Consider the following 27,772-nt stretch of genomic DNA (forward strand, 5'->3'; position numbering starts at 1 on the left):
CTTTTTCTAATTCATGTCCAGTGATGGAAGCAGCAGTAACTCTGTTTTAGGATGTCATTTTAATAGAAAACGTGGTGCAAAGCAAATGCACAGCTGGTGTTTAAGCATCCAGACATGTCATCTTTTAAATATAACCTTCATCTCTGAGTGCAGCTAAAGAAAGTTATGACACAGCCAAACACTGCAGGCAACACCCACTCAAACAACCTCTCTGGCGAGTCAAGCTTAACTTGAACTAGAAAGTAAATGACCACAGAGAGCTCTATCATTTAACATTAACAGTCGGGTTACTGAAAGGAAACACAAACACCGTCAGATGGGAAATCTGAGCTCTGTTAGGCAAGACCTTGGCAGCCTGGGGGGCCTTTTTTTTTTCTTCCTGGAATCCTCAACAGCGTTGTTACCAATAATCCTCAGGCATGCTTATCGCCGAGGATCTGCCATATCTGCCGCCTCTCTTTGGAGGCCGGCAGATCACTTGGGTCCACATGAAGGCCATTTGTCACACAGAGGGCCCACACAGGATCACAGCAATTCTTCTACATGTCAGTTTAATTACAGACTGACGCTTGTCAGCGTGGAAATTTGCATCATTAGTTCCTCGTTGTGGCCCTTTGATTTCTCAACTTCTCTGCAGAGGATTGAGGGAGCTGAAAGAAGAACGTCACGTTGATTTGAAAGCATGAAAAACGAGCCGATGCGACGGCTTTTTTTTCTTTCTTCCTGGCATGTAAATCACACAAACGCGCACTTTCCATTTGTGGGTCTACATAAATTTGCATGCTTGTCATTCTGTCACAGGGCAGGATTAACAAATTAACTGCCTGCTTCATCTTGACCACCCAGAGCAAGATAAGGCAACACGAGGCAGGGACAATGAGAAGGAGGTGTGTGTCAGAGAGCAGAGAGGTGGGCACTGAAAAAAAGGACGAGACGAAACAGGAAGAGAAGAAAGATATGCAGGCCAATCAGCAGAACATCAACTACAGATGTCACCTCTGACTTCTGGATAAAAAGATACAGTGGGAGAAGTGTGTTTTTGCACCAAAGAAGAAGTCGTATGTTAGTAGCGAATAGCTACAGCTAAACAGTAACTTTTGAGTAAGAAAATCTTATTTGTGGTTGGAGCCGTCAGAGCACAGAGGCTGAAGCACAAATATGAGCTCTGGGTGCAGGGGGAGCTATGAATAGCACCAAGGAGGTTTAACTTCACATGCGACCTTGACGAGACCTGGCAGAGATTCAAACGTTTTTTTTTTTCCTGTCCAATGAAATTTGCATGACTTACCTTGTCCATGTTTGGTTTGATGCAGCGTACAAAAAAAGGATTAGAGGCACTCAAGGTGGCCATCAGGGAATGGAGAGAGTCCTGAAAGACATCAGCGCAAAGACAATAAAGAACAAAACATTTTTTCTAATATAACTTGTACTTTGAGGTCAAAAAAAAAAAAAAAAAAAAACTCAGGGTAAAGTTGACATTTTTCTTCTTTTTCTACATTCTACACACAATTTTAGTTACAAATCACCTGGGAGTTATTAAACTCTTTTACCAATTAATTCAAATTAAAAGTACAGTAAAACCTTGACTGTACTGCCTTCATGCAAGTCAGTTTTAAAAGAAGCACTGACAGCTTCTTGAAAACCAGTAAATATGTGTCCCTCGAAGTCTCAGTCTTTTGCATCTCTGTTTCCTCCAACCTGTTTCCTTGTTCCTGCTATTTTAATATGAAGGACATCGTATATGCAACAAATAAAAAAGATAAAAGCATTTTTATTTCACTTATGTATACCTAAATTTACTTTTTTATGTGAGACACATGGACAAATACACACTCCGAGGAGCCTCGAACCACCCAGACTTTTCTCAGCACGGCAGACACTGGGTCTCCAGCAGCTGAGTGTGACTGGCCACTGGTTGGCCCCTCTCTGCCCAGCCGTCAACCCTAATCCCTTGGATTTTTGGACCTGTATGTCAGGGCGACCTGCCAAATCCTCGCTTGCTCGCTGTAGTTAGGACGTGTTCAAACGGAGCCCTCTGCAGCATCCCCTCCTCCACGCATCAACAGCTCGCAGCTCCAGTTTTCCCTCCAATTCATCATCCATCATCCTCGGTTGATACTAAACAGATACCCTTCTCCTCCCCCCTCTGTGTGTTTTACTTCTCCTTATTGTACAATACTAAAGAAGAGATGTGACCCTCAGAGATTTCTGGCCCATTTCATGTCTTGACATGCCAGGAAAAATTTGAACTAAGTTAAATTTTTCTGTAAAAGTCCTACATTACAGGATTAAAAACATGTGTTCTAGCCTATATTGTGAAACAGCATTTGCCTCCTTTTTTATATCCATCAACTAAGTTTTACAAAAAGCTTTTTTGAAAGGATAATCTTCTCCTTTTGCCGAATGAACTATGCACGGCAATATCTGAAAAAGTCATTTCAAAGAAACATTGCCAAAATGGGAACATATTCTTGAAAAATGAATCATTCAAAAGTAAAAAAAAAATAAAAAATCTACAGAAGTATGGAATGGTTGTTGAGTGAAATGCAGCAGCCAGAATAAACTGAAATGCTCACATAGTATTTACAACTTTGTTTTTAATTTCTTATGTGGGCATGCTATGACTTTGTGTTTAAACACCCCAGTGGAAGTAACTTTGAGTCTTTTTTAACTCAGCAACAACTTCCACAACAAAGATTGTTGTGGTTAGGGTATTCTGGTCAAGTCAAGTTGAGTTTATTTGTATTGCACATTTCAGCGACAAGGCAGTTCAAAGTGCTTTGCCTCATAAAAACATCATGCAGTCATCAGTGATGAAACAAGCAATAAACATTGCATTTTGTCATTTTTGATTATGGCATTTCGTCAAATGCCATCATCAAAATAATCAAGCAAATACACATCAAATATATGTTGATCAGTTTTCCAGTGACTGCAAACCAAAGGCCACTCTAAACATGTGGATTTTAAGCCTTGAATTCGGCTGTTTTGCAGTTTTCTGGAAGTTTGTTCCAGATTTGTGGTGCATAGAAGCTGAATGCAGTTTTTCCATTTTTGCTTCAGAGCAGACCAGAACAAAACCAGAAGACCATAGTGGTTTGGAAAGTTGATTCAATAACAACAGTTCTCTAGATCTTGCTGCGACAATAGTCCTTTAATATCAAAAATGTTCTTCAAGTAGGATATAGAAGACTGACTTTGTAACCGTTTTTGTGTGATTCTGAAGCTTCGGGTCTGAGTCCATCACTGCACGTGGATTTCGGACCTGATCACTAGTTTTTAGCTGTAATTACCGAAGCTGTGTGCTGATTCTGGATCCTTCCTCTCTGGGTCCAAAATGATAATTTAAGTTTTGTTTCTGTTCAGCAGATCTCTGATTGGGTCCAGTCAAAAATGAACATGAATTAGTCCCAGGAACCACCCAAATCCTCGGTGCGTCATTACAACATGTTTCTTGTCAATGTGCTGAGATAATACCGCCTTGTCTAGCCGTCTCACCCTGAACTGAGAGCTGACGGTGGGTTTCCGACGGGCTGTCCCCATCTTCAGAGTCTCATCTCCACTTCTGCTGCCGACGCGTTCAAAGAGGTCGTAGATGAAGTCAAGCCTGAAGACGCAGCAGAAGAAGAAACTCGTTCTTGCCAGCTGACTGTATTGGTGTGCCAGTGTACAGGATACAAAAGAGGACATGTGCTCACCGGCTGTCTTTGAGGATGAACAAAATGTCATCTCTGAAGGTGTCTCTATTCTTCTCCAAGATTCCCCGCACATCATACAGCACCTACACAATGAAACAACAAAAAAACAGATGGTAGGAATACTGACAGAAGCAGCTTAAAAATATAATAATGATAATAAATTTGCAATGGAGAAACACCAGATTTGTCTGGGATCAGACAAATTTTGCAACAGAGAATTATAAAGTCAGTAATATACAACCCCCCCCCCCCAAAAAAAAAAAAAAAAACCCATAAAGCTTTTAAACTTATGATAATAAAACTACTTGGCATCACAATGTGGAGGGGAGCTTATGCAGAGTTTGCATAATGTTCGGGGCAACTCTCACACAGCTTGTGATGATAACTGCTTTCATGCAGAATCACCTTTTCTGACCAATAACTAAAAACACTGAGAGGTTAGAGTTTTTCTACTGTCGTCATAAACATGCATAAAATACATCTGTTTTCTTAGAAGAGGACTCACATGTGACCTCAGTCTAGCATGCAAAACAAATGGTTTGAGTATTTTACAGTGAATCACCTCAAGGCCTAATGGAGTGCTGTGCAACTCGTTGAGGTTTGAGTCATTTTAGCTTTCATCAAGACATTCCTACACACGCCTTTCTCCACACCAACACACTTGGTACGCGCTCTCTAGATACTCTGTTTGTTTGCTAAAAATAAAGGTGCAAGTCTCATATTATATGCAAAAAATGTGGGTTATTTGCATATAATACATGCCTCATTTCTCTTCATGTTAGTTTTCTTTGGGGCGGGGGGAGGGAAGCGCATTTGCAAGCCTGGAGGGTCTAGCAGAGTCAAGCATGATGAAACGTGTACACATAAATCACAGAAGCACTAATTTATTTCATATACACTGCTGTTTAAAAGGAAAACACTAATAGATTTATGTTTTGTGTCGGTTCCAATATGTTCTTTGGCACAAAGTCAGAATTTTACTATAAAACCAGTTCACTGAAAGTAAAGCACAATTTAGTGGAAACAACAATGGCTGCAGTCACTACCGGATCCTTTCCAAAAATGCATCTACATACTTATTTGCAGAAATGTATTTTCAAAGATGCAGTTTTGGTGTTTTACTAAAGCATTAACACGGCTTGTACTTTTTCAAATTCTGCCACAATGCAACCACAAACTTTAAAATATTTTATAGGATTTTTTTTTTTTTTTTACTCAACAAGAATGATAAAAATTATACTTGAGTGTCAACTGGTGTATGTCTCCACCAGTTTTGCATATAGAGAAACTGCAACTTTTACTCATTCTGCAAAAAAAGATCAGCAGAATTGCAAGGAGAGCATCCCTTGAAAGAAGTTCATGGTTGGACTTTGACTGGACCATCTTACCACATTTAATGTTTTCATCTAACCATCCTACTGTGTTGCTTTGGCTGCATGTTTAAAGCATTGCTGTCCTGGTGAAAGGTCAACCTAAACATTAGTCTCTTGAAATATCTAATATGTTTCCTTCCAGGTTTGCCTATTTGCCTTTTTCTATTCATCTCTGCATCAATTCTAATCATCTGACGCTGCTGAGCAAAAGCAAACTTACAGTTTTGTGTTGTGGATGATCTGTTCTGGGTGATGTGCAGGTGTTAGTGATCTGGCAAACAAAACGTTTTGCATGTTGGCCAATGAAGGTGCTCTGATCTTATCTGGCCAGAGCACCTTCATACATATGTTTGTTGAGCCGCTGCAGTAGAGGTCAACTGAAAACAAGGCATCTTATTGTTTTCTTTTAATGCTTTTCTTCTTTATTTTTTGCCATAAAAGTCAGATATGTGGAGTTATAGTAAATAGTCACCATTTGATAAATTTGGTGCATAAAATGTGGAAATGCTCCTCCATTGACATGACTTTTTAGAAATAAGGTCATTTTTACAGCTAATTGGTTTATATGGATGGTATTTAAGGCCATCAGAATTAAGTTGCTTGAATTCAGATGTACACCAAACACTCCATGTGTAATTTTTCTTACGATAATCCAAATTAATGGTGGGGGATATCATATAACATCCCAATAAAATATGTTTACATTTTTGCCTGTGTCTTGATAAAAAAACACAGGAAACAACAGCCTGGCCTGGCCTTTTGTATTTGAACCGGGTCACAACTAAGCCTATCCCATGCCTGGCTTCTGATCGTTTTGCACTGAAGAGATGCTGTCTGTAAAACCATCATAAAACCAGTCTTTAAAAAAGCACAATCCTTTCTAATCTCTGAATTTGCTCCCTTTTGTTCCTGATCATTCTCCTCCTACTCCTCCTTTCTTCACTTTCACCAGGCGCATTGCCTGTTTTAATGCCAGCCGAGGAAGAAGATGATGACGGTGAAAGTTTTTATCCTGAATCAGGGAAAAGAGAAGAAAAAAATAAAGACAGCGGAGGAGGAGTGAGACACTGACATCCTGGAGAAGATTTTGGCAAAGAAACCCGCTCTGTTCATCCAGCAATTACCTCACTTCCACTAAATGTTGAGTCCACAAAGAAAAAGACAGTGACGTGCGTCTTTGTGTCTTGGTGCAAGAGTCGTTAATCACCTCTCCTGCATAGTGCTTGATGCCAAACTGGTGGTCAGTCACTCTGGGCTTCACATAGTACGGGTTTGTCTGGGAAGAAAAGACAGGAAGACCTCAGATTTCGTCTTAGGCATTAAGTCCGTGTCTGTCTAACGAGCTGATTAGGAGAGACAGAACTCTGGGTTCTCCAAGAGTTCAGCAGACATTTTTAATGACCCAGAGGGATGCAGCCAACACAACTGTGCCACTGTGTTTTCTATTAACTATTTTTTTTAAATAATGTTTTACAGTGAAATCCTTTCCATCATAGCTTGATTTCTCAAATGTCAGTTTTGTTGTCATATACAAAGTTTGTTCATATTTTTAGGTTTTGAATTTCTTTAAGTTTGCAGTGGTTAAATATGGGCTGTTTTAAAGTGCTGGTCATATGAACATATATAATAAATTCAAAGTTGTTCACAAAATTCTTGATTTTAAAAAATGGCTGAAGCTGTATGTTGTGTAATTACCCCACCCTGAAAAAGACATTTTAAAATTAATCATTAAAGCCTCTGAATAAATTAAGTTAATCCCTGTTATATGTGCATACGTCTAAACCTCTGACCAGGATTATATCATACAATAGTACAAAAATGTTTCTCCTTGAATGAGAGGAAATTAAAAAAATAAAATAAAATTAACAAAATTAAAACACGACACAGGGCCGAGACCTCAGGGAGAGCTCAGCTGGTCCTCAGGGTTCTTTCCATTTAGTCACAAAAATGTTCTGAGAAAGGCCTTTTCTCTCCCTGCACACAAAGCTCATCAGAGCTGGAGAATGGCTGATCAGATTTCAGCATTGTTGTGTGTAAAAGCGTGTAGGGAGGGGTCTGCACAAGGTGCAACAAAGACTTTTCAGCTCAGCAGGCGAATCACCGGCCAGCACGGAGGTTTAACCCTTACAGGACGCCAAATGGACAGAACCACGCGGTGATCGTTTTGCTCTTCAGCTGTTTGAGTTGAGAGATAAACTCTGAACTCTGAGCTGCGTGGACTTACCGCATGTCGGCTGTGCAGTTTCTCCAGAAGGGTGTAGTCCGTGCCTTTGGGGAAGCGGCTCTCCTCGTTGATAAGAGCCAACATGCCCAGTTTCTAAAGCAGACGCAGACACAAGAAAGACAGTCATGATCAAACTAGTTCTAATCCTAGCGTCTGGCAACTTACGTTATAGCGATACCAGAAGGAAACTGTTCTTTTTTTCTTTTTCAGTGGTTTGATTTATATTTTTATATGCTCAAAATGGCACTAATGCCACAGGAATAATATAAATGAAGCAACACGAATATGAGGAATGCGCAGAAATAAAATGGCTACATTGTTTCCCAGCCTTTGCAAACACTCAGTTTCAGCATAATTTCTATCTCTGGTGGTAAAATAACAATTGTTGTCGTGTTTTACATCAACCCTACCTCCAACCACCGACTGGTGTGCATTACTGTAAAAACAACATGCAAACTGAGACTCCGTAATGATAGACTGGGAGAAGGGAGTCAGTGTATGTAAGCACAGAGTGGCGTCTGGGTCGGCCCGCACCGCCATGGCGGGCGGTTAGCGGTCGGTCCCCACGGTGACTGTGCTCTCTCACGTTCCCTTTGCTTTACCTTCTCTATGAGATCCAGACACTCGGCGTTATCCATCCAGTCTATGGCTTCCCACTGGATCCCCTCCCTGTCAGAAAACACACACACACACCATGTATATATACACAAAAAACAAAAGGACATAAAGGCTGTGTTATCCAGTATCACATGTGGTGAAATGAGCCATGTCCAGGCTGCTGGTCTTTTATACTAGAATACAACTGGCTGAGGAAGAAACTGAGTCTGTTCCAAAAGCCTGGTCGTTCACCCTGACGACACCCACCTTCAGTTTAGCTAACGGCTCTGTCTCGCTCTTGTTTTATGTTCAAATGATGTGTATCTGCGCACTATGTTTTGACCTGTTGTACTCCAGCTGCTCCAGCGAGAAGATGTGCTTGTTGAAATACTCCTGGAGTTTCTCGTTGGCGTAGTTGATGTTAAACTGCTCGAATCGGTTCACCTGCCGGTCAGAAGAATCTCATTTACAGCAAATCAGTACAGACTTAAATTAAACCTAAACATTACAACTAAAAGCCTTTATGTATTTTATTGTGATTTTATGTTGACAGGCCAACTGCAGGTATGAAAGGGAGACGAATTATTACATTTCTCTTTTTTTTTTTAACAACAAAAATTTTCAAAGGTGTATTTGTATTCAATCCTCTGACATTAAAAGATTAAAATCTGTGTCCTTTGTTATCTACAAAAGCACTTCATTGTTTCTTAACATTACTTTTCAAGTCTTGCCACAAATACACTCTCGTCAAACATCTGATAGTTCACCCTAACGTGGACTTTGACTGGGCCAAATATTGATTTCTGAACTCTTCCTGAGTTAAAACATTAGTATTGTTGTTTATAAATGAATATGAACTTGTTTGAGGTCTGAAAGCACTGCATCTTTTTCGTTATTTTGACCACTTGTCATTTTCTGCAAAATACTAAATTTTTGCTTGGAATTTCAGAAAAATGTTGTCAGTAGTTCATAGAATGAAAAAAAAAAAGAACAATGTTAATTTTACTGGCAATTTTACAGACATCTGACCACTTTCACATGTTTGACTTCTTGGAAATTGGAAGCAGAATTTCTTGTGATGTTCTTTCAAAAATGGTTTTCCTAATGTTACTCTTCCATTAAGGTCAGATTTCAGGAGTTTGGGGTTAGTAGTTATCTTGTTGTTGAATCTAACCCTGCATCAGACCTTCTCCCTGACCCGTCTGGTCTTCGTTCAGCTGTTTGTTCGTCAGTGTTCTCTCTAACAAACCTCCGGGGAACTTCACAAATCACCTCACCTCAAAGTTCTCAAAGCCAAAGATGTCTAGGATGCCGATGGATTTGAAGTTGTCTTTCCCTTTGATCTTCTGGTTGATCCTCATTATGATCCAGGAGAAACACTGGGAATAAAGAGCCATGGCGACAGAGTCCCGCGAGTCCACCGCCTGTAGGTGATAACACACAGCGATAACGGACACAATGAGCGCCACACAATGCATTTTTCACAGGAAAAGAGAAGACTTTGTAGACGGCGTCGCAAAACAAGATGAGAATCGGCACGGAGAAGACGTTCAATTAGTTCTGTCAGATGGTGGTGGAGTAGATTAAAACAGTGATTTGCTAAACTGATGATGTGTGGGGCCTCTGTGCTGCGGCCGTAGAGCAAACAGATGTTTGGAGACAAAGGAGAATTGTGGCGGCGTTCGTCTGATGTCTGTTGTCACAACAGAAACTGTTTATTGCCTACATATCTAAGAAGTGACACGCAGCAGGTATGTTCTACTATTCAAAAAATGACTAAGACATTCAGAGAAATTCATTAGTAAGCTTTCATGATTTCCTTCCGTTCTTCTTAACCGCTTCGCTAACAAAAGTTAAACTCCTTCACAACTTTAACCCTTTAGCACTGAACTTTGTAGCTGGCTTTGAACTGAGATTAAATTACACAAAGCAGGCCTTTCCTAATCATGAATCATCCGGAGATAAATGGCTTAGCTGAGTTTTATCTAGGAGAAGCAGATTAATGAGGGCTGAATACAAAATGCAAGCAACATTTTTCAGGTTTGTTGTTGCAGCGGAATGTGAAAGCCACATACAGTTTTCCTTCCATATCACATTCATACACTACTTCACATTAAACTTTCACCCAAATAAAATACATTAGAGTCGTGATGTTGCAAAATATGAAAAGGCGATAGGGGTAGAAGAGCTCTCTGCACTCTAAAGCAACGCAGGAACTTGGTAGCGTACTTCCAAGCAATTCTCCCAAAAAGTTTTCATATTTTCCATACCAGGCCTCTACCATTCCTGTTTTCTTTTTCCCAACCACAATATGAACTGTATGAGAACATTGTCAAATGAAAGAAACACAAAAAAGCAGACAAAAACAAAACAACCCCCAAATTAGATTAAACCTAACAGTCCAAAATCTGATTATCCTCCAGGTTCATTGAACCTTCCAGCCAAACTCCATCCATGCATAAACAAAAAGCTTGACCTTCCCGCTTACACTTCCTGCACAGGTATTGTGCTGGAACTGAAAATAAAAACAAAACAGTGGTGGTGTGTACTGTACATGGAACGACAATGCCCCAGGACTTCTGAGTAATCCATCAAGCTTCTTGCTGCTTATGGGTATAAAGAGGGCCCTGGTGGCTCCAGGATCTCCGTCACAGGGGTGAGAAGAATGGCTGTTTGTGCACGATGGTGGGGACTGAAGACGAGGGGGGGAGGAGATGACCTCTGGCCGTTATGAGAAGAAGTCCTTCTTGTAAGACTCCAGGGCTAGAATAATGAGGTCTTTTAGGAGACAAGTAGCTTCAAAGGCCAGGCACAACGAGCACAACGGCCAGCGGCAGGGCGACACTACCAGCTCTTTGTCTGCCCATGAAAAGCTGTCTTGTGGCTTTCGTGTCCCTGTGATAATAGCAAAGGTCTGTGCTGCATATTTACTGACATTTATGAATGTGAGTAGGCCGAGGACGCTCGGCTCTGACCAAAATATAAAAAAAAAAACGTGGGCAGTGTCATGGGCCAAAATGTTCTTTTGGCATATGGTGAAAGGGATATCACTCGCAGTTGATGGCTTGAGATACGTTTGCATTAATTACAGGCGACAGCGTGGAAAATTCAAAGCGTCAGAAAGACGTGGGTGAATTACGGTGCCAGCTTTTCGGTGCCTGGTTGCAGTGCCTCCAGAGGAGAGGGCTCTCACTTCACCCCTCCTCAGCTTTTGGGTCTATTGTGCTTTTGACTGAGATCGCTATCACGATGGCTTTATTGTGCCGGGAATCTGGCAGAGACAAAAAGCAGGAAATGGCTGAGAGTCACGCAAGGGATCTGGAGAGGCATGTGGTGCAGAGGGCAGCAGACTAAGACTCGGCGTGCTACTGTTTGAGTGTCGGGAGTGAGAGGAGGGACCACAAATACGCAGATTAACTATCATCCCATCCTGAAAGCAGACGCCCAACAGGACAATGATGAAGTCAACCTCAAAGGGGCATCTAACGGATGGCGCGTTAGCCGTGTCGTTACCTGCTCCACGGTCAGGGGGGAGCAGATCTCCTCTCCTCTCAGGATCATGGAGCGCTGGGTCAACACCTCTGACAGCTGGAAGGAGTCCAGACCGAGCAGCTCGCTGACATTACTGACCACTGAAACACACGCAGATGTACAGTGCGTTGAATGTATAAGTGATGGAGAACACAGGCGGTTCACGCACATTGATGTTAAACAACAGATATGCACCACGATCCCACACAGTTCAGGGGGAAACTCTACTCTGCAGCCGGGGCACCGCTGCAGTTTACAGGTTCCTCGGAAAAGAGGTCAGACGCAGCGAACAAAGCAGCCCTGAGATCGTGTTGCAACCTGTTCAGGGCTTTGTCTGCCTGTGCAAAGTCAATCAAACTCAGGGGAAGACTGATTCAGTGGTTCAACATTACTATAGGTTCCCTAAACACACTCCTGTATTTAGGAAAAGTATGAAATTTCTTGTCTGTATTTCCACAGACTTGTATTTTAGACTTAAATTTTGAAAAATGTACAATTTATCATTTTGGGATGTCTCAATGTAGTACCGGTGTTCCTGTCAAGACTTTTTAATTGAGTATCTGTCTAAAGTCAACTCCCGGTACCTGCAGTTTACGTTACCTCCTTTATCAGCGCTAGCTCCAGATATATGATCTTTTATAAGGCAGTCACAACACATGTTTTTGTGTGCAGCTTGCAAAACCTGACACTCAGCTTATGAGACAAGACAGTTCACTGTACTGGGTTCAGTTCAACTAAATAACATGAGATTTTCCGCAATATTTGCGGTATAACTAAGAATCGTAGCCTTTTAAAAAATAATCTAGAAAGTGTGCAATACAGTGTTTTTCTAGCCAATATGCTGAAGTTCCTATGCTTGTCTAATTCTGAGGCAGCCCTGTAATGCCCAGAAAGTATCTTAGCAGTTTTCACAATGACAATGACAAAATATCTGTCATTGTCAAAACAATGACAATGACAACCTAGTGAATTAAAGCTACCGAGTTTTCAAACACAGACACACCAAAGTCTATATTAAATTTACTGCAAATAGTTTCAACTTAGTCATTTGTATCAACAACCTCCTATCTTAAATGACTCTGATCAGTATCAGACAAAAAGAAGGACCAGTACTAGTATTGTGGTTTGGAGTAACTATCAGAACATAACAGCTTCACAGAAGGGCTATCAAAGGGCTAGATGCTTAAGTTTTATAACAAAGCCTATTGTTTCTTTTTTATAATAATAATTTTTAAAAAATCACGTAAAAATAAGCTGGTGATCAAAATAAGATTATTTTCAATCTGATCTGGAGCAGTAACCAGATCTGGAGCCTCACCATGTCTAAAAGATATTAAGTCATTCTGACCACAACACCTTTCAGTGTGGATGTTGTTACTGCAGGAAGAAGGTTCAACGTTAGTTTTAGTGTCTGTGACATGCTTAAAAATAAGTCAAAGGAGGATACACAGAGATGTAAGAAGCTACTTAAAAGGAAAGCGTAGACATATCTGTTAACTCAGAGTTATACTTCTGTAGGTTCAATATCCGACACCTTTTAATTTTTTTTATAATGATATATAAATATTATAATGCCTGTAACGGTGTAGTAAATGTGTTTATATATTGCTGCCACTGTGGTTTTCTCCACCTCCGTTTGAAGTGATCTGAGCTCCGCCGGCAGTCATGAATTCAATGTTTCCCATCTGGAGGACAGCAGACAGCAACTTGAACACGTCTCTGATCTCCTCCTCACTGAATTCCATCACCTTAAGAGCCTCCTGTAAAATAATACATCATGTTACAGTTCAGATTCTTCCGGCGCAGTAGCTCTGTCAAAACATCTGCTAAACTTGTCATTTCCTCAGAAGAATTGTAGCTCTTAATTTTGGCTGTATTTTGAAATACTGATGAATAATCACCCGAACGCTCACTGGAACTGGAACTGGAACTGGAAGGTTTTCTTGCATGTTAGCGTTTCTATTTAACAGCAAGGTATATGGCGTCCCCTGGGGGTGGAATGCAGAACTGCAGTGAACAACTCACCATCACACTGTTAAAGAGCTGCTTGTCATCCAGACTGCTGTCCTGAACACAGCCTGCTTGGCTCAGGTAGTGATACGACTCTGGACCTTCAGACAAAAGATACATGTCTGCAACACAAGTGTGCAAACACAACATGTATATAAAATAAAACATTAGCTTTAAAACCTTTCCAAGACTTAAAAAAAAAATGTAAAGTACAATTAGAGTTGCTCAAATGTTGTTGAGTAGATGTGATTTAAATTCAGGAGGAACGTACCTCTGTGGTCTCTGTCTGCTCCTGCCAGCAGGGCGTAGAAGATGTGGTAATTTCTCTCGCCTGGATTTTGCCGGACCACGCGGTTCTAATAAAGAAAGCATGACAAGAATGCAGGTTCATTTGTTTCAGTTATTCTAATTAACGCTTGTGATAATACAGAAGTAAAAAAAAAACAAACGGTTTGTGCCTAAATACTTTTACCCCCTGAAACCTCACCTTCTCAAGTAAATCTGGTGATTGGAAGTCAAGGGGAATAAAATCAAATGAATCTATCAAGATTTGGATAAATAGAGAAAACTTTCCAGAATGTACTAGTAGTGTTATCAAGGATACAATCAATGATGCAGCCTCCCTGAATGTTCCCGTTCTGTGAAAAGTGGAGCTGTATGAACTTCCCGAAGCGACTGGAGTTGTTGTTGTAAACGGTCTTTGCGTTCCCAAAGGCTTCCATGATGGGGCTGCGGACGGAAAAAACACAAAATAATGCAGATCAAACGTTGCTGTGCATTTTCACTAACAGGACGGACTCCTCAGGAACGAAGACTTTGACTAGACGTAGTTGCCTATATGCATCTGAATCTTGTTTGGACGTAGTTTTATGATGAAGTCATTCAATCTGTTTATCGTTGACGTCAAGAACACGTATTTTATCTAAGTGTGACCTGTCAATGTGAACCTGAGAAAAACATTTAAACCCCAAGTTGCCTCCTAATCTGTGTGTAAAGGTGTGAGTTTGAATGTGGAACTAGTGTAAAGATCTTTTACTAAAAAAACTGTCATTTTCTTATTCAAAGGGGTTCTTAAACGTTTTGTCTTGACTCATGTTTAGTATTTAATGATTCAAATTGGAGTCAGGATTCTAACATTATAAAGAACTGGACTGAGCCACAGTATTTTAAAACCCATCAATCATCTAATTTAGGAGTAATTGCTTAATAAATGTGATGACATCCCTTTACAAGGATGAAGAATCAAAACATCCTCATAGTGGCATCATATTTACAAACCTGTTAAGGCTGAATTAAATACAACAAAAGTAGATAGAATTATTATTATTATTTTTAAATAGGGTTACAAAAGTAACTATTTGTAACTTTTTGCTATAAAGTTACAGTCACAAAAATGCAAGCACCTTGAAATGCATTGCTACAAAGTTCATTCTAATCACTAACTGCTTTGAAAACTCTTGTGTCCTGGTCTAAAGGATGAATCTGTGCATATCAGTTCAAAGATTTCGGGTTGGGAGGGAGTGCGGGGGGCGATTTGTTTCTTCAGTACCTGCTCTGGACGAGTGCCTGCTCCACCCGGGTGGTCCGCTCCGACAGAGGAGTACCAGACGAGTTCTGACTCATCACTGAGAGGAACTTCAGCAGCAGCTTGGTGCTCTCGGTTTTCCCAGCGCCGCTCTCTCCGCTGAAGATAAGCAGACAGAACGTGTTTTTGACTCATAATGTTGCTCATCACACACATTGCTTTGATGGAAAGCCCTCCAGATGAGCTGCTTATTTCACAGGGTAGCCCTCACTGACCTGATGAGAACACACTGACTGTCGTGTCTCTTCCACAGGCAGCGGTAGCACTCGTTGGCCACAGCAAAGATGTGAGGAGGCAGCTCCCCCATCTGGTGTTTGCTGTACAAATCGACCGCGGTGGAGTCGTACAAGCCTGCTATCTGTTGGTAAGGATTTACTGCTGCCAAAATTGAACCTATGTTGGTCTACAGGAAGGTGAAAGGAGAAAGCAGAAAGACATGAATTACTGAAATACAACAGAATGCAAGAGAAAATGCTCGGCATTTGGAAATTTTGCATCTCTTAATACTTGGTCAACTCTTGTGCTTTAGTATCATTAACTTGCTCCACTAGCTCTGCAGATAACACTTCCTCTGATACGACTTCCAAAGTCGGTGACACTTTTCGGCTACCCATTGTGGCCTAGTTTGTTAGGCTGCTAATATTTTAGGATCCACTGGTCCTGCTCTTCTAATGCGCTTTGGGGAAAGTGCCTCTTCAAAGTGTGTTTCTGGGTCATCATGCCACAATGCTGACATTCTGCAGGACATACTGGGACGACGCTCTGAGATGAGATTACAAGATAGGATTTCCAAACAACAAAAAAATTCAAATGCCCCATGTGATTATTTTTTTTATAAACTCTGCAGGGTTTCTGCAGAACCTCAGAGTTTGGCTGTAAAATCAGTCCTGACATTTAGAGCAGATAAGACAAACAAACAAGGAATTCAGTTATAAATACCCCAATGACATATGAGCTACAAGCCTGAAGAGTAAATATCTGAAAAAAAAGGGATTTATGTCCTTTAAGTGAGTTTGTGCAGTAACTTTCCATCGGTGTAATTCAGTTTTTCATGTTGAATCGATATGCAGAGTTAGACAGCCTCCTTCTTCCACCAGCGCACTTTATCCCGGCTCAAATCCACATATATGCCTTCCCTCCTAATGTAAAAACACAAGTGGGCTCACTCGTTGAAACTCACATAGATGTTGTCTTTCTGGTAGCGCAGAAAGAGGTTGTGCATGATGGCAGCTTCATGCAGCTCTGCCAGTGTGGACATGTCCTCGACTCCATTGATGCTGCTGGGGTGCATCGGGTACACCGTGTCTCTGTTCAGCTCCTCTCTCGGTAGACAGATCACCTGCGTCGGCACATGCGCAAAAATGCATTTAGCTTTAGAGAAAACAAGAAACTACTGCATATTGACAATGTTTATTGTTCAAGCCATTGCAGCAACAAAAGCTGGCACTTTATATTTGTCATCTCGGCTGTTAATCTATATTTATCTTAATTTTAGACCTAAGAAGACACAGCACTGTGTGATCCAAATTCTTTTTACATTAACCTCAATTATTAACATATTTTGCCCCAAAATACAGAGAAATATAATCAAATACATATTGAAAAAAAAACCTTACTACTTCTGACAAAAAAAAAACAACAAAAACAAACGGTTATGCTCAGTAGTCTGAAAAGATGACCATAAATTACATCTGAAATGTAGCAAACTGTACTGTAAAATCCCATTAAGAACATGTTACACACAGGCATTTTCTTTTATCTAGTTTCAATTCTCCAAAACAAATTCAAACAAATATAAAGATAGACAACGTATAATATAAACCAAAGTAAACACTAGGAATTTTTTATTCATCCATCTCTTTCAAACTACTATGCAAGTTTACCCATGTGTATTCAGAAAAAAAGAGAAAGCAAAAAGCTAATCCCCATCTCTGGATTTGTTGTTTTCCTCGGTTGACCTCTGAGTAGGTGATTTCAGCGCCCCCGTGTGGTTGAATTTAGACCTCTCTGGTACATTCATCATATAAGCCAGTAGTAGCTGATTCAAAAGATGAAGGTACTGAAAGATACATAACGTCTGCTCATCACTGACGGGCTTTATGCATAAATAATATGCTGCATGGCAGAACATGAACGTCTGCTGTGGAAGAGTCTCCAACACAAATTCAAAACTATGCACCCTGATATTAAAGGTCTTCAATGGAATAGAGGGTTTTTGATTGAAAAAATGAAAATCCAACAAAACAGACCCAGGCAAGAACATGCAGGCTCCACACAGAAAGGGCCCGGTGAACTGAGATTCAACCTTTTCGCTTTAAGAAGACACCATTGTTCGGCTACAAACTAATATGAAATTGCACACCCTGTTAAGCAATGGATATCTTTGAGAAATTATGCCAGAGTTGAAGAAATTACACCATCAGTGAGATTGGTGGTGGTAGAACAGTTGCGATGGTTGATCATTTTTCTGGTTTCACCTCCACATTCTTCCGCCCGTATCAATGACACGCCGATGCACAAGCTCAAACAGGAATGACCGAGGTGAAATAAAGACAATGCATGTATAGCCTGTCTGTACCTGCTGACACAGTTCACCTTTCATTCACCTTTTAGATTCTCCATTGAGTCTCTGTTAAGCAAATCTCACGCCATGTGACTGATGTAACATCGCAACGTAGGTGGAGCAGTGAAATGAACTTTTTAATGTGCGATGGACGAAGAACTGAGGGATTTCTTATTGTCGCCACTGAATTCTCCACAAATTTAGAGAAACATCCACATCAACCAACAGCCATCCACAAAGAGTCTTGTGGACTTAGTGGCTAACAGCACTAATGTCCCAGAGATAAGATAAAAGGACAGACAGACCACTGCTGTGTTGGCCACTTGATGGGAAGACGGGTCCAGATCGATACTGATGGACTTGAGGCTGGGATTGTGGCGTCCCAGAGCATTACTGCATATCCAAGTGTCTCCCAATTTGGGGGGGAGGCATTTCAGGGAACTGCTGAGTCAGCCAGCAAGAATAGGCTGCTGAAGAGCTGACGACGGTTTCAATCAGTTGATTTGCTCAAGACAAAATGAATAGGTCTGGGCTTTAGCGATTATTCTGTAATGGATGAATTATGTTTGAATTTGATTCAGGAAGACCACAAGTTAGCACAAGCGTGTATCAAAACATTTTTAACCACAAGAGGGAAGAAGGAAAAGTGGCAGTGCACACATAATAAATTCAAGGCTTGTAAAATCAATATCATTCACTAGACATGGAGCAGCTCATTTCCAGACAGCCAATAAATGCCTGGTATTGACTTCTGTTTATGCTTTTAATTGGCATTCACGACCAGAATAGGCATAAAAAAACAGTCCAGCTGCAGTTTGCTGCTTGAATAAGTGCAGACATTAAATTTACTAAAAAAAACACATAGTGGTTTTACCACCACTTAGTGGTGCTAAAATCTTATTAAGGAGTAGGAAACATAAGACTGAATTTAAAAAGACAAATAAAACAACAAAGGCATCAGATAAAATCATCAAAATGGTGCAAATATTAAGAAAAAAAATCATTTTTATGCTATTGTTATATATTCTTTTGCATTTCTTATTGACAAATTCAGATTAATTGGTAGTAGCTGGTCAAAAATGTAAGAGTATTGTAAGACAGCAACATCTTTTCCCCAGCATGTTGCTGTCCACTGATAGCAAACTGGCAAAAAGAAGACTTTTTCACTTTTTTCTCACTTGCAAAGCAGATAAATTTGTCTCTTTGTAAATGTTCTGAGTTGCAAAAGACACTCCATTTCCAGTCAGCATGTCTCCTGTAAGGCAGCTGACTGTAAGTTGGCTACTTAAGCAGATAGTCCATCCAATTATTCATCTGGAACTGATTATTTTATTTATTACTCAATAAAAACAAAATGACAAAGGGTTTCTGTGTAGTAAGCACTTGCACACTGACAAATCTAAGTCAGTTTTCAAGGCAAAATAATATACAACTGCTGTAAGGAGACAGCTCTAAAACTGCAATGATTTGAATATTACATTATCATCAGCAAATGTTCTTAGTTTTATGCTTTGAATTAGAGCAATGAGGTCAGTTTATATGTTTGGGATTTAAATATTTTTGTAAATGTGTCAAATCCTCTACCATGGAGCAGATTAATAGTTACATGATAAGATATAGATCTGTTTAATGAATTTTTAAAAAGTTATTCAAAGTAATAAAAAATATACATCAATTGGAGAATGGACATGAGCTGAAGAAAAATAATCACAACAACATCAATATCGTGAGTTGCTCGATGTTTTTGTTATTAACACAGTTCAGAAAATGGTGAAAAAAATGTGGCCTGTGGGAGTGATCTCATTTATCCAGCATAAACTGGGAGATCTCCAGCAAACATGTCCATCCACAATCTGATCCAACTCCACACCCTCAAAAATGGCCCAGAATCACAGCAGCACCCAAGTGACTAATAAAAACAGATGCCTGGAAGAATAGTTGTAAAACAAAAACATGTTTTGATTTAATTGTATTTTTTTGCAAAAAAAAAGCCTCATGAGACAAATAAATCTTAAGTGCTGCTATAAAAACCTACGTTCTTACATGAGTTGGCATTGATGAAATATTAGGATCACAGTGTTGAAGTCTGTGATCAACACTGTGTTCAACAAAAATTGAACAGAACAATTGTTGCGGCTAAAAGTAGCATTTACTGTATAACAGCATGCTCTGGTCGTTTTAATATTTTGTCAAATTGTACTACTACTGGGTCATTTTACACTTACTTGGATCGTTAAAAATATTTTCTATAATCTACTAGAAATCTAAGCATAGACTGAAGGAGTAAGGAATTATGTGACTCCAATAAACAACTATTAGTCAGTACAGGTGCTCAGAGATGTTTTGGTTTGATCTGGAGTCATAAGTTATTATAACTCATTAAAGCAAAGGAAATGTTGTGAAACAATTTGGAAAGAGTCAAAAAGACTTGGAGTGAAAAGTAACATGAACATAGAACCTGGTAAATAAAGACAGTGATGTATTTTCTGTTAACATTAACTGGATTCAGATATTAACTGGGAATGGTTCAGCAGCAGAAACTCATGTGAGTTTCTTTTAATGCATCAATCCTTCTGTTGCTCGTAAATGTAACCATTCACCAAAATCTCTTGATTCTGTACTTGAGAATGAAAATTATTTGCACATAAAACTGTCTGCTTTTCTTTGGAATTATGTCATTCATTGGATTTAATCATCATTATCCTGGGTTGTCTAAAAAGGGAGCATAGTTACATTGTTTTTATCCATTTATGTGGGAAGAAATGGCAACAGAATTAAGATTTTAATTTGCTTCTTCTTTACCCAACACAGTATCAAAGAAACCGCATAGACTTGATGATACTTCCACTGTCTGTCAGCATTCCTTACAGTTCTCAAGCATAAAGTGTCATTAGGTTCACCAGCAGCAAAGATGAGGATAGAAAACGCTAACAGGCAAGAGTTTGCTCTTAGTTTCAGCTCAAGTTTCAGGAATAAGTAGTAGAAACTCAGATGACTCCTGAATATTTCTCTGCACGCACAACAACTTTGCTTATATATTAAGCTTATTGCCTCATAAAACTAGCTGACAGGAAAACAAATGAACAGGAAACAACCATGAAGCCCTGCGATGTTGTCTACTCTTTCACAACACTCATAAGGGAGGAACAACAGCTTGTTAAAGTATACTCTCCATTAAAACAAAACAACACAGACATTTTAATAGAATTGTATGCAATATTGCAAGACAAAGAGGAGCTTAATTGTGGAGTAGAAGGAAAATGACTGCTTTAAATTCTTTTTAAATGAAAATCTGAAAAGTGTGGCACACATATGTCAGTCCCCTTTACTATGATGCCTTTAGATAAATTCCAGGGCATCCAATTGCCTTCAGAAGTTACATATTTCGTAAAAAGGATCCACTTGTGTGTGGGTTAAACTATATTTCCATTAAACTGTAATGAACATTTTGAGCAGACTTTTAAAATGTCACAAAAAAAAGAAAATGTGAATTAGGTATGTTTCCATCTACTGGTAGAAAATTAGAAATTGAAAAATTAAAGACTGGGAAAGCAATTAACCACTGAAATGAGCAATGACCCTTAATCTACAGCATGAGCCATGTAAAGTTTTAGATCAAAGCCTTTTCATGTGTAAGAATGGTCCAGTCAAAGTCCACCCCTCAATCCCACTGAGAGTCAGTGGTACGACTTGTGGACTGATATTCTCAGAAGCTGCTGGTCTAATCTGACTGAGTCTGAGTAATGTCAAAAACAAGAATGAACAGAAAGATGTGCAAAGCTGGTAGAGACAAACATCAAAAGACAAAATCATTGACTCCTGGGGACTGAATGCAGATTTTCATCTGTAATAATTTTTAAAAATATCTGTTTGCTTCCAAGTTTATGTGTTGCTTTGTGTTAGTCTATCCCATAAATCCCAATAAAATACATTGACAGCAGCAGTGGACATGTGATAAAATGTAAAACAAAGTTCAAGACGTTCAAATGACTTCTTTCTTTAGAAGTCATTTGAACGACTTCTTTCTTTAGAAGAAAGAAGTCAGGCTAATGTTTGTAGTTAAAGTAGAATACTTTATAACCAGCTTTTATAAGAGACAGAGCACATTGTGTGTGAAAATGCCTCTAGACCACAGTGTAAACCCCTAAAAAAAGCCACTGTTCAGATTTCACAGTGTGACCCCTCAGGGACTGTTACATGTCCAAAACATCAGGGATAACATTCGTGGAAAGTCGAACTGGAATTTCCAACATCAAAAGGGTTTCATTTTTCTCCGTTTTGCCTTAGAGGGGGTCTTAGTTTCACTGTGGGTTACAGCCCAGTGAGATGGGTTGCTGAACTCAGTCACTGTAGATTGTTAATAGTTCTTCTTCATCTTAATACAGTTCACTGAAAATATCACATTTATTGAACAGGATGGGACCTTTTAAATTGTAATTTTCAACAAGCGAAAATGGTTTCATTAGAACCATAACAACTAGTTCTACCAGCAATTTACAAACAAATACATGAGCAACCCAAATCCAACTGTAAAAAAATAAAAAATAAAATACAAATTTAATTAGCTGTTCGAGAACTACCCACGTGTCACAAGTTAGACGAGCGTTTGAAATCAGAGTTGGTGTAGTCGCAGCCAGAGACTGCTTCAGGCCATTTACAACTACATGTGATTTAGGATTGAGTGGTGAAGTTGTTTACTGCACTGTTCGATTCTTTCCAAACTGTGTTGACACTGGAAAGCTGGTAACCTCGGCTGCAGAGCACGTGGCTGCACACGTGACAGAAAATTACATGTTTGTAAAGTTGGGGATGGTGGGGTAGTTTGTGTTGATCAAAATTATGATTTAAATATTCAAAAACAAAGGACAATTCAGTAAAAATGGAGAAAAATTCAGCATCTAATCATTTATGAACTGTGTATATATTTATTTCTAAATATATGGTAAATAAATTTATTTATAAATAAATTAGCACATTTATTTTTTATTCATTTCCTCTATTTTCTATTACCTTCAGCATCTTGTGCCCTATAAGTCAATATCTGATGTGCATTAACAGCATTTAGCAGTTTAGTCATCTTTTTTATTTTTGTTTGTTTTTGATAAACAATAAATAAGTAAAACATTTTAAGCTGTAGTACTACAGGTAACTACAGGTAATTAGAAAACGTATGCATGCATGTTGTTTTTTTTTTTTTTACAACATGCACTTCCAGAACAAGTTAAAACGCAATAAACTGTGCAAAAATCTACAGCTGCGCCTCAATAAAAACAAAATTCTTATAGTAGGAGCTTCCAGTGCACTTAAACTTTTTTTGGAGACGGTGATGTTTTTGTCCTTTTGTTCGCTCTTCTCTGAAGCCCCACCCTGCTGCTGCTGCTGCTTTGTTCACCCAGCCCCACTTAATATTCACACATACTGTAGGTGGAGTCAGGCTCTTCTTCTCAGACATGCTTCCTATAAATTCAGCCCTTTAGGAGGGACACGTGGACAGACACAAACACTAACAAACACAGTCTCTCTTTCTTTGTCTTCCGTTTTGATTTTTAAAAGTGTTTCTCTGACTGCCCTCTGTCTTACAGTAAATCTATCTGCTGCAAAGGGGATCCCACCCAGACCCAGGAGGAAAATGAAAAGATGGAGGGAGTGTGTAAGAAAGGCATAATGACGGTAAAAAAAAAATACAATTAAAGCTGCCACAGAAAACATTTTGTTAAAATTTTTACCAATACGTTCAGAAAGACAGACGCAAGAAATAAGTTTGTCGCTTTAGTCATGAGTGGACATAAAGACTCAGAGTGATTAAAAGCAGGGGGCCTTCGATGACCCATTTTAACCACAACCTGTGTTCTAGAGAACTACGACAAAAAAAATTTAAATAAACAATGAAAGCATCCAAACATCTTTAATTGAGACCAATTTTGATGTAAATAAAATTATATACTGTTTTTGCACATGAAAAAGCAATTGTTATTATTATTATTTAGGTGTAATCAAATGATGTAACTTTTATGAAAAAGCCTTTAAAGGGGATAAAAAACACATCATCTACAATACCTCTTTAGTTTAGGTGACTCATTTGCTTTTTCTTTTCTTAACGCAAACTACTTTGAGAATAATACACACACTGTTAATCCAGCTGGGTAAGAGTCATAGTGCCATATGGCCTCACAAGACATGCATGGTAACTGAAAGGGGTTAGGTCTGCCGTACACAATGTCAGGACTTTACTGAGAACATTGGTTCTATAGAACTCTGTTTGGTTCCCAAAGTGCTGATAAATGTCTGAAAAATGCCAGATCAGGAACAGAGGATCACATGAGGTCAGTGGAGGATCCTGAAGATGGAGACGAGCTGTTGTTCAGTCTTACATTCCTCTCATTCTCACTACAGAATCTTTTTACTTGGAAGCAGCAGAGGAGTCCATATGTTTGGCCTGATAACCAAAATGCTCTGCTCAGATGTTGCAATCACACGAGACATTCCAGCACCAGGTCAGATTCAAAAGTCCCTCCCCAACCCCCACTTCCTGTCACAGAAACATCAACATTAACCCACCGTTAGAGTTTAGGGTCCTAACTCAGGGTGTTGAGATTCTTTTCTACTGTGCCCATTCACACTCCAGATATTTTCACCACTCACCACATCATAAAGCATCCCAGAATACCGCATGGATGAATAAGTTTGCTCTGGTTCACTAATCATTTTATATTCAAACCTTCCTGGACACCCAAGGCCGAGAATGCAGCACATTACCACAACTACCGTGCAATAACGTATTTACAGTAGATGACTAACGAGCTTCCAAGCATGCATGCTTCAGTTTTTTTTACCATCAGAGTGACGAACACAGATAATTTGTTTGTGTGCAGACGAGTGAGAATTTGAGCCACTTGAGATCAATGGGTTCGCCTCGTAAGAATAAAATAAGGGCGTCTTGTTCAGATATTCTCCGCAACTAATGTTCACTCAAAGCATCTCACAGCAAGAGATTTCAGTATTGAATTTAAAGTGCACAACAGAAAGATAGAGAGAGAGAGAGCACGAGTATGTTGGGAGAAAAAGATGTGCTTGGTAATATGTTTTTTGTTTACAATACATCATGTTAAGTATCTCTTATTATGGCCAGAAAAAAAGGCACAGATGGTGTCTCTTATTTACATCAACTCATTTGCCTGAACAAAACCACAGGAAATACAAAGTTAGAGTGTTTTACAAGTGACTGCAATTAAACATGTGTTCCAAATGAACCACTTTTGTCTTCTGCGTAAAAAAAACTTTACCATATGTGAATGAGAGCAGCTGTTTTAGATAATCAGGCATTGTAAGCTACAGGTTATGTAGCAGTTTTTTTTTTTTCAGATGTTGATTGCATCAAGTGTTTAGATGAGCCCACCTAGAACCCTTGAATCCTCTGTAGCCGTCATATGGAGCTGTGATTTTGTCATGCTGTCAAAAATGATTGCAGTGAACAGGGTAAGTAGCTCACAGTGCTATCCACATTTTTATTACTCTGTCAATGCATGTGTAGAAGAAAGTCTGCAGCCACGTGTTCTGCAGTAGAGTACTTCACACCTCCACTGAGGTTATTCCAGAAACAGTTAATCGTCAAGTTCATGAAAACTTCTACTCCAGTCTTGGACAAAAGATGTTATGTGTTCTGGCAAATGGTGATACCAAAGCCCTGTTTTTTGGGTACCGATGCTCTCAGTAGCCAGAAAGCAATGAGCCGGTGCAGTATGTGCCAGGTCTAAGTTGTCTCGGAGCTACGATATAACCAAATATATAGTTGGGAGTTTATAGTCAGAACTGATGTTTCCTGAGATCCACTCGTCTGTGATCTGTGTATTCAGAGTGAAATTCCTGTTCCTGTTTCCGGGCCAGATACCGAACCTTCCTCTTTATAGTACTGATCTATTGTTGTCCAGGATTAGCCCCAACGCTGGGATGTCACCCACAGGCTCGATGGCGGTCTAAAAGTCATCAACAACTTTGTTTGCGTCTCACTAAACAGACTGGAATGTGTTATTCAGGAAGTTCAGTGTCCAACTTTTGCCAGCGTCCAGAAGGCAAACATCTTGGACTGAATAAACAAAACTCCCACATGGTTATTAAAGCAAAATGTTGGGGTTGTTTTCTTTGAAGTAATATTTACACACTGAACAAACAGAGATGGGTCAAAAAGTGGAAGATAATCAGACATTGTGTCAGTATTGGATGACAATGGAGAGGAAGTTGTTGAAGCTCAACACACCACAATCCCCTGGCATGGCATGAAGGTTAATGTTTAATAGCATGTTGAGGCAACAGTCTGGGTCAGTGACAGGCTGCATATTAATGTGATAGAGGAAAAGTATTGTGTGGTGCATGTAGTCTGTGAATGTCTTTGCTAAATATCCCTCCCAAAAAATCAGGAATGTATTTCCCAAAGTTAGGAGTAAGACCCCACTTTGGGGCTCAAATCAGCAAAATATACTAATGTCAGCTGTTAAAAGTGTTATGTGGTCATAATACTCCCATTTAACTCAGTTTCTAGTACTTCTTGTATACTTGTATAGCATATAAAAGCAGCCTTTGGAGCCACAGCTCTCTAAAAAAAGGCTCTGTGATCAAGTATTAGTCATCATAGGGCATGAAAATGAATATAGCTATTAAATATAATACATTATGACATAGACAAGTCTTTCTATTTTACTTATTTATTTCTTTTCTCAGCTGTATTCAACCGACTCTGAATGATTGCCTTGTGCTGTTCTGGTGAGTTTGCCAATTTATCCAGCCTATCTTCTAAGTATTTCTTTTTATCTGAAGCTCCACTGAAAATGGATAAAAGTGATGAGAATTTTCCATGATTTTGTCACGGCATGAACAAATTTCACTGATCTGAATTATTTTTTTTAGATAGTGGGTGGAGGGGGGTGCATCTCTTGTGAACCAGTGCTATATAAGTAACATTAACTGGACTAAACTGAACCTATTACTGCAAGAATATCTATGGCCATAGTTGTATCCTCACATATTGTTTCTTGATACTTCAGACTTTCCCACCATCTTTCATATTACTTTCTCTATCACTTTAGAAATAGTGAAAGAAGGAATAATAGTTGGCGTAGGACAATTGTTAGCATGATGGCCATATGGTACTCCTGTAAGTCTAAATCCTGTGAACAGAAGTCATTTTAACCTGAGTATGAAAACTCATAGACTATTATGCATTTAATGACACTTTGCACACACAAAAAACTCCGCAAACTTGTTATTGACTTCTTCTGATTAGCAGCATCTGACATACAGACTTCTATCTGTGAGCCTTCGTCTCAAACAGGATTTCCTCCAGACACAAAGACTGCTGCACACTGCCAGGCAGATAAGCTCAGCTCAATGACTTGTCAGTGGGACTTCATTCCTGTCATTCTTACATACTTACTTACAAAAGGTGTTGATCGCACTGCAGAGCCATCAAATGAAACACATACAGTAAAACAATCAGCTCAGTAAGCACACATGCACAATGGGTAATTTCCTCCTCACATTATAACAAAACTGAGCGGAAATGCTTCATTCACACAATGCGTTGAAGCTGCAGCTTGGATGTTAAGATGCATTTTTGCTTTGTGGTGGACTTGAAGTAACTTTGGTAACACTTTATTTGAAGGGGGTTGAATAAGACTGTCATGACACTGTCATAAACATGACATAACACCTGTCATGAACATGAATAAGCCTTCATGAATATTTATGACTGTTGTCATAAAGCGTCATTCGGTAAATTATGACACTTTTAATACAAAGTTGACATTATTCAAAATGTCTTTGTTATGACAACTTGACATTAACCAGGAAATCATTACTGATATAAATTTGTTATAAAAGTATTACTGATTGCACTTTAAAAATTAGATAACTTTATGTTATTAAAGGTAAAGTTTAAACAGTAATGATTTCCTGGTTAATGCCAAGTTGTCATAACAAAGACATTTTGAATAATGTCAACTTTGTATTAAAAGTGTCATAATTTACCGAATGACGCTTTATGACAACAGTCATAAATATTCATGAAGGCTTATTCATGTTCATGACAGGTGTTATGTCATGTTTATGACAGTGTCATGACAGTCTTATTCAACCCCCTTCAAATAAAGTGTTACCGTAACTTTTTGCAAGTCATATTGCAAGTGGACCAGGTCATTA

At 39.2% G+C, this 27,772-nt stretch overlaps 1 protein-coding gene across 2 annotated transcripts in view; it reads right to left on the minus strand.

Moving 5' to 3' along the window:
• Positions 1-27,772, minus strand: part of myo10l3 (myosin X, like 3) — a 67,243-nt gene that overhangs the window by 21,591 nt on the left and 17,880 nt on the right. For both annotated transcript variants that reach the window (XM_014997353.2, XM_014997344.2), the window contains exons 3-19: positions 16,199-16,357; positions 15,234-15,421; positions 14,983-15,117; positions 14,038-14,162; positions 13,921-13,934; positions 13,705-13,789; positions 13,449-13,555; positions 13,054-13,183; positions 11,406-11,524; positions 9,170-9,316; positions 8,236-8,336; positions 7,898-7,964; positions 7,296-7,388; positions 6,279-6,347; positions 3,699-3,781; positions 3,499-3,607; positions 1,289-1,369 (exon numbers count right to left, since the gene is read on the minus strand). In XM_014997353.2, coding sequence (XP_014852839.2) covers positions 1,289-1,369; positions 3,499-3,607; positions 3,699-3,781; positions 6,279-6,347; positions 7,296-7,388; positions 7,898-7,964; positions 8,236-8,336; positions 9,170-9,316; positions 11,406-11,524; positions 13,054-13,183; positions 13,449-13,555; positions 13,705-13,789; positions 13,921-13,934; positions 14,038-14,162; positions 14,983-15,117; positions 15,234-15,421; positions 16,199-16,357 — 1,812 coding nt within the window. The remainder of the gene's footprint in view (positions 1-1,288; positions 1,370-3,498; positions 3,608-3,698; positions 3,782-6,278; positions 6,348-7,295; positions 7,389-7,897; positions 7,965-8,235; positions 8,337-9,169; positions 9,317-11,405; positions 11,525-13,053; positions 13,184-13,448; positions 13,556-13,704; positions 13,790-13,920; positions 13,935-14,037; positions 14,163-14,982; positions 15,118-15,233; positions 15,422-16,198; positions 16,358-27,772) is intronic.

The sequence above is a fragment of the Poecilia mexicana genome, unplaced genomic scaffold (genome assembly GCF_051168715.1).
Source record: "Poecilia mexicana isolate PSO_F unplaced genomic scaffold, ASM5116871v1 scaffold_2, whole genome shotgun sequence".
In the NCBI taxonomy this organism is placed as follows: Eukaryota; Metazoa; Chordata; class Actinopteri; order Cyprinodontiformes; family Poeciliidae; genus Poecilia; species Poecilia mexicana.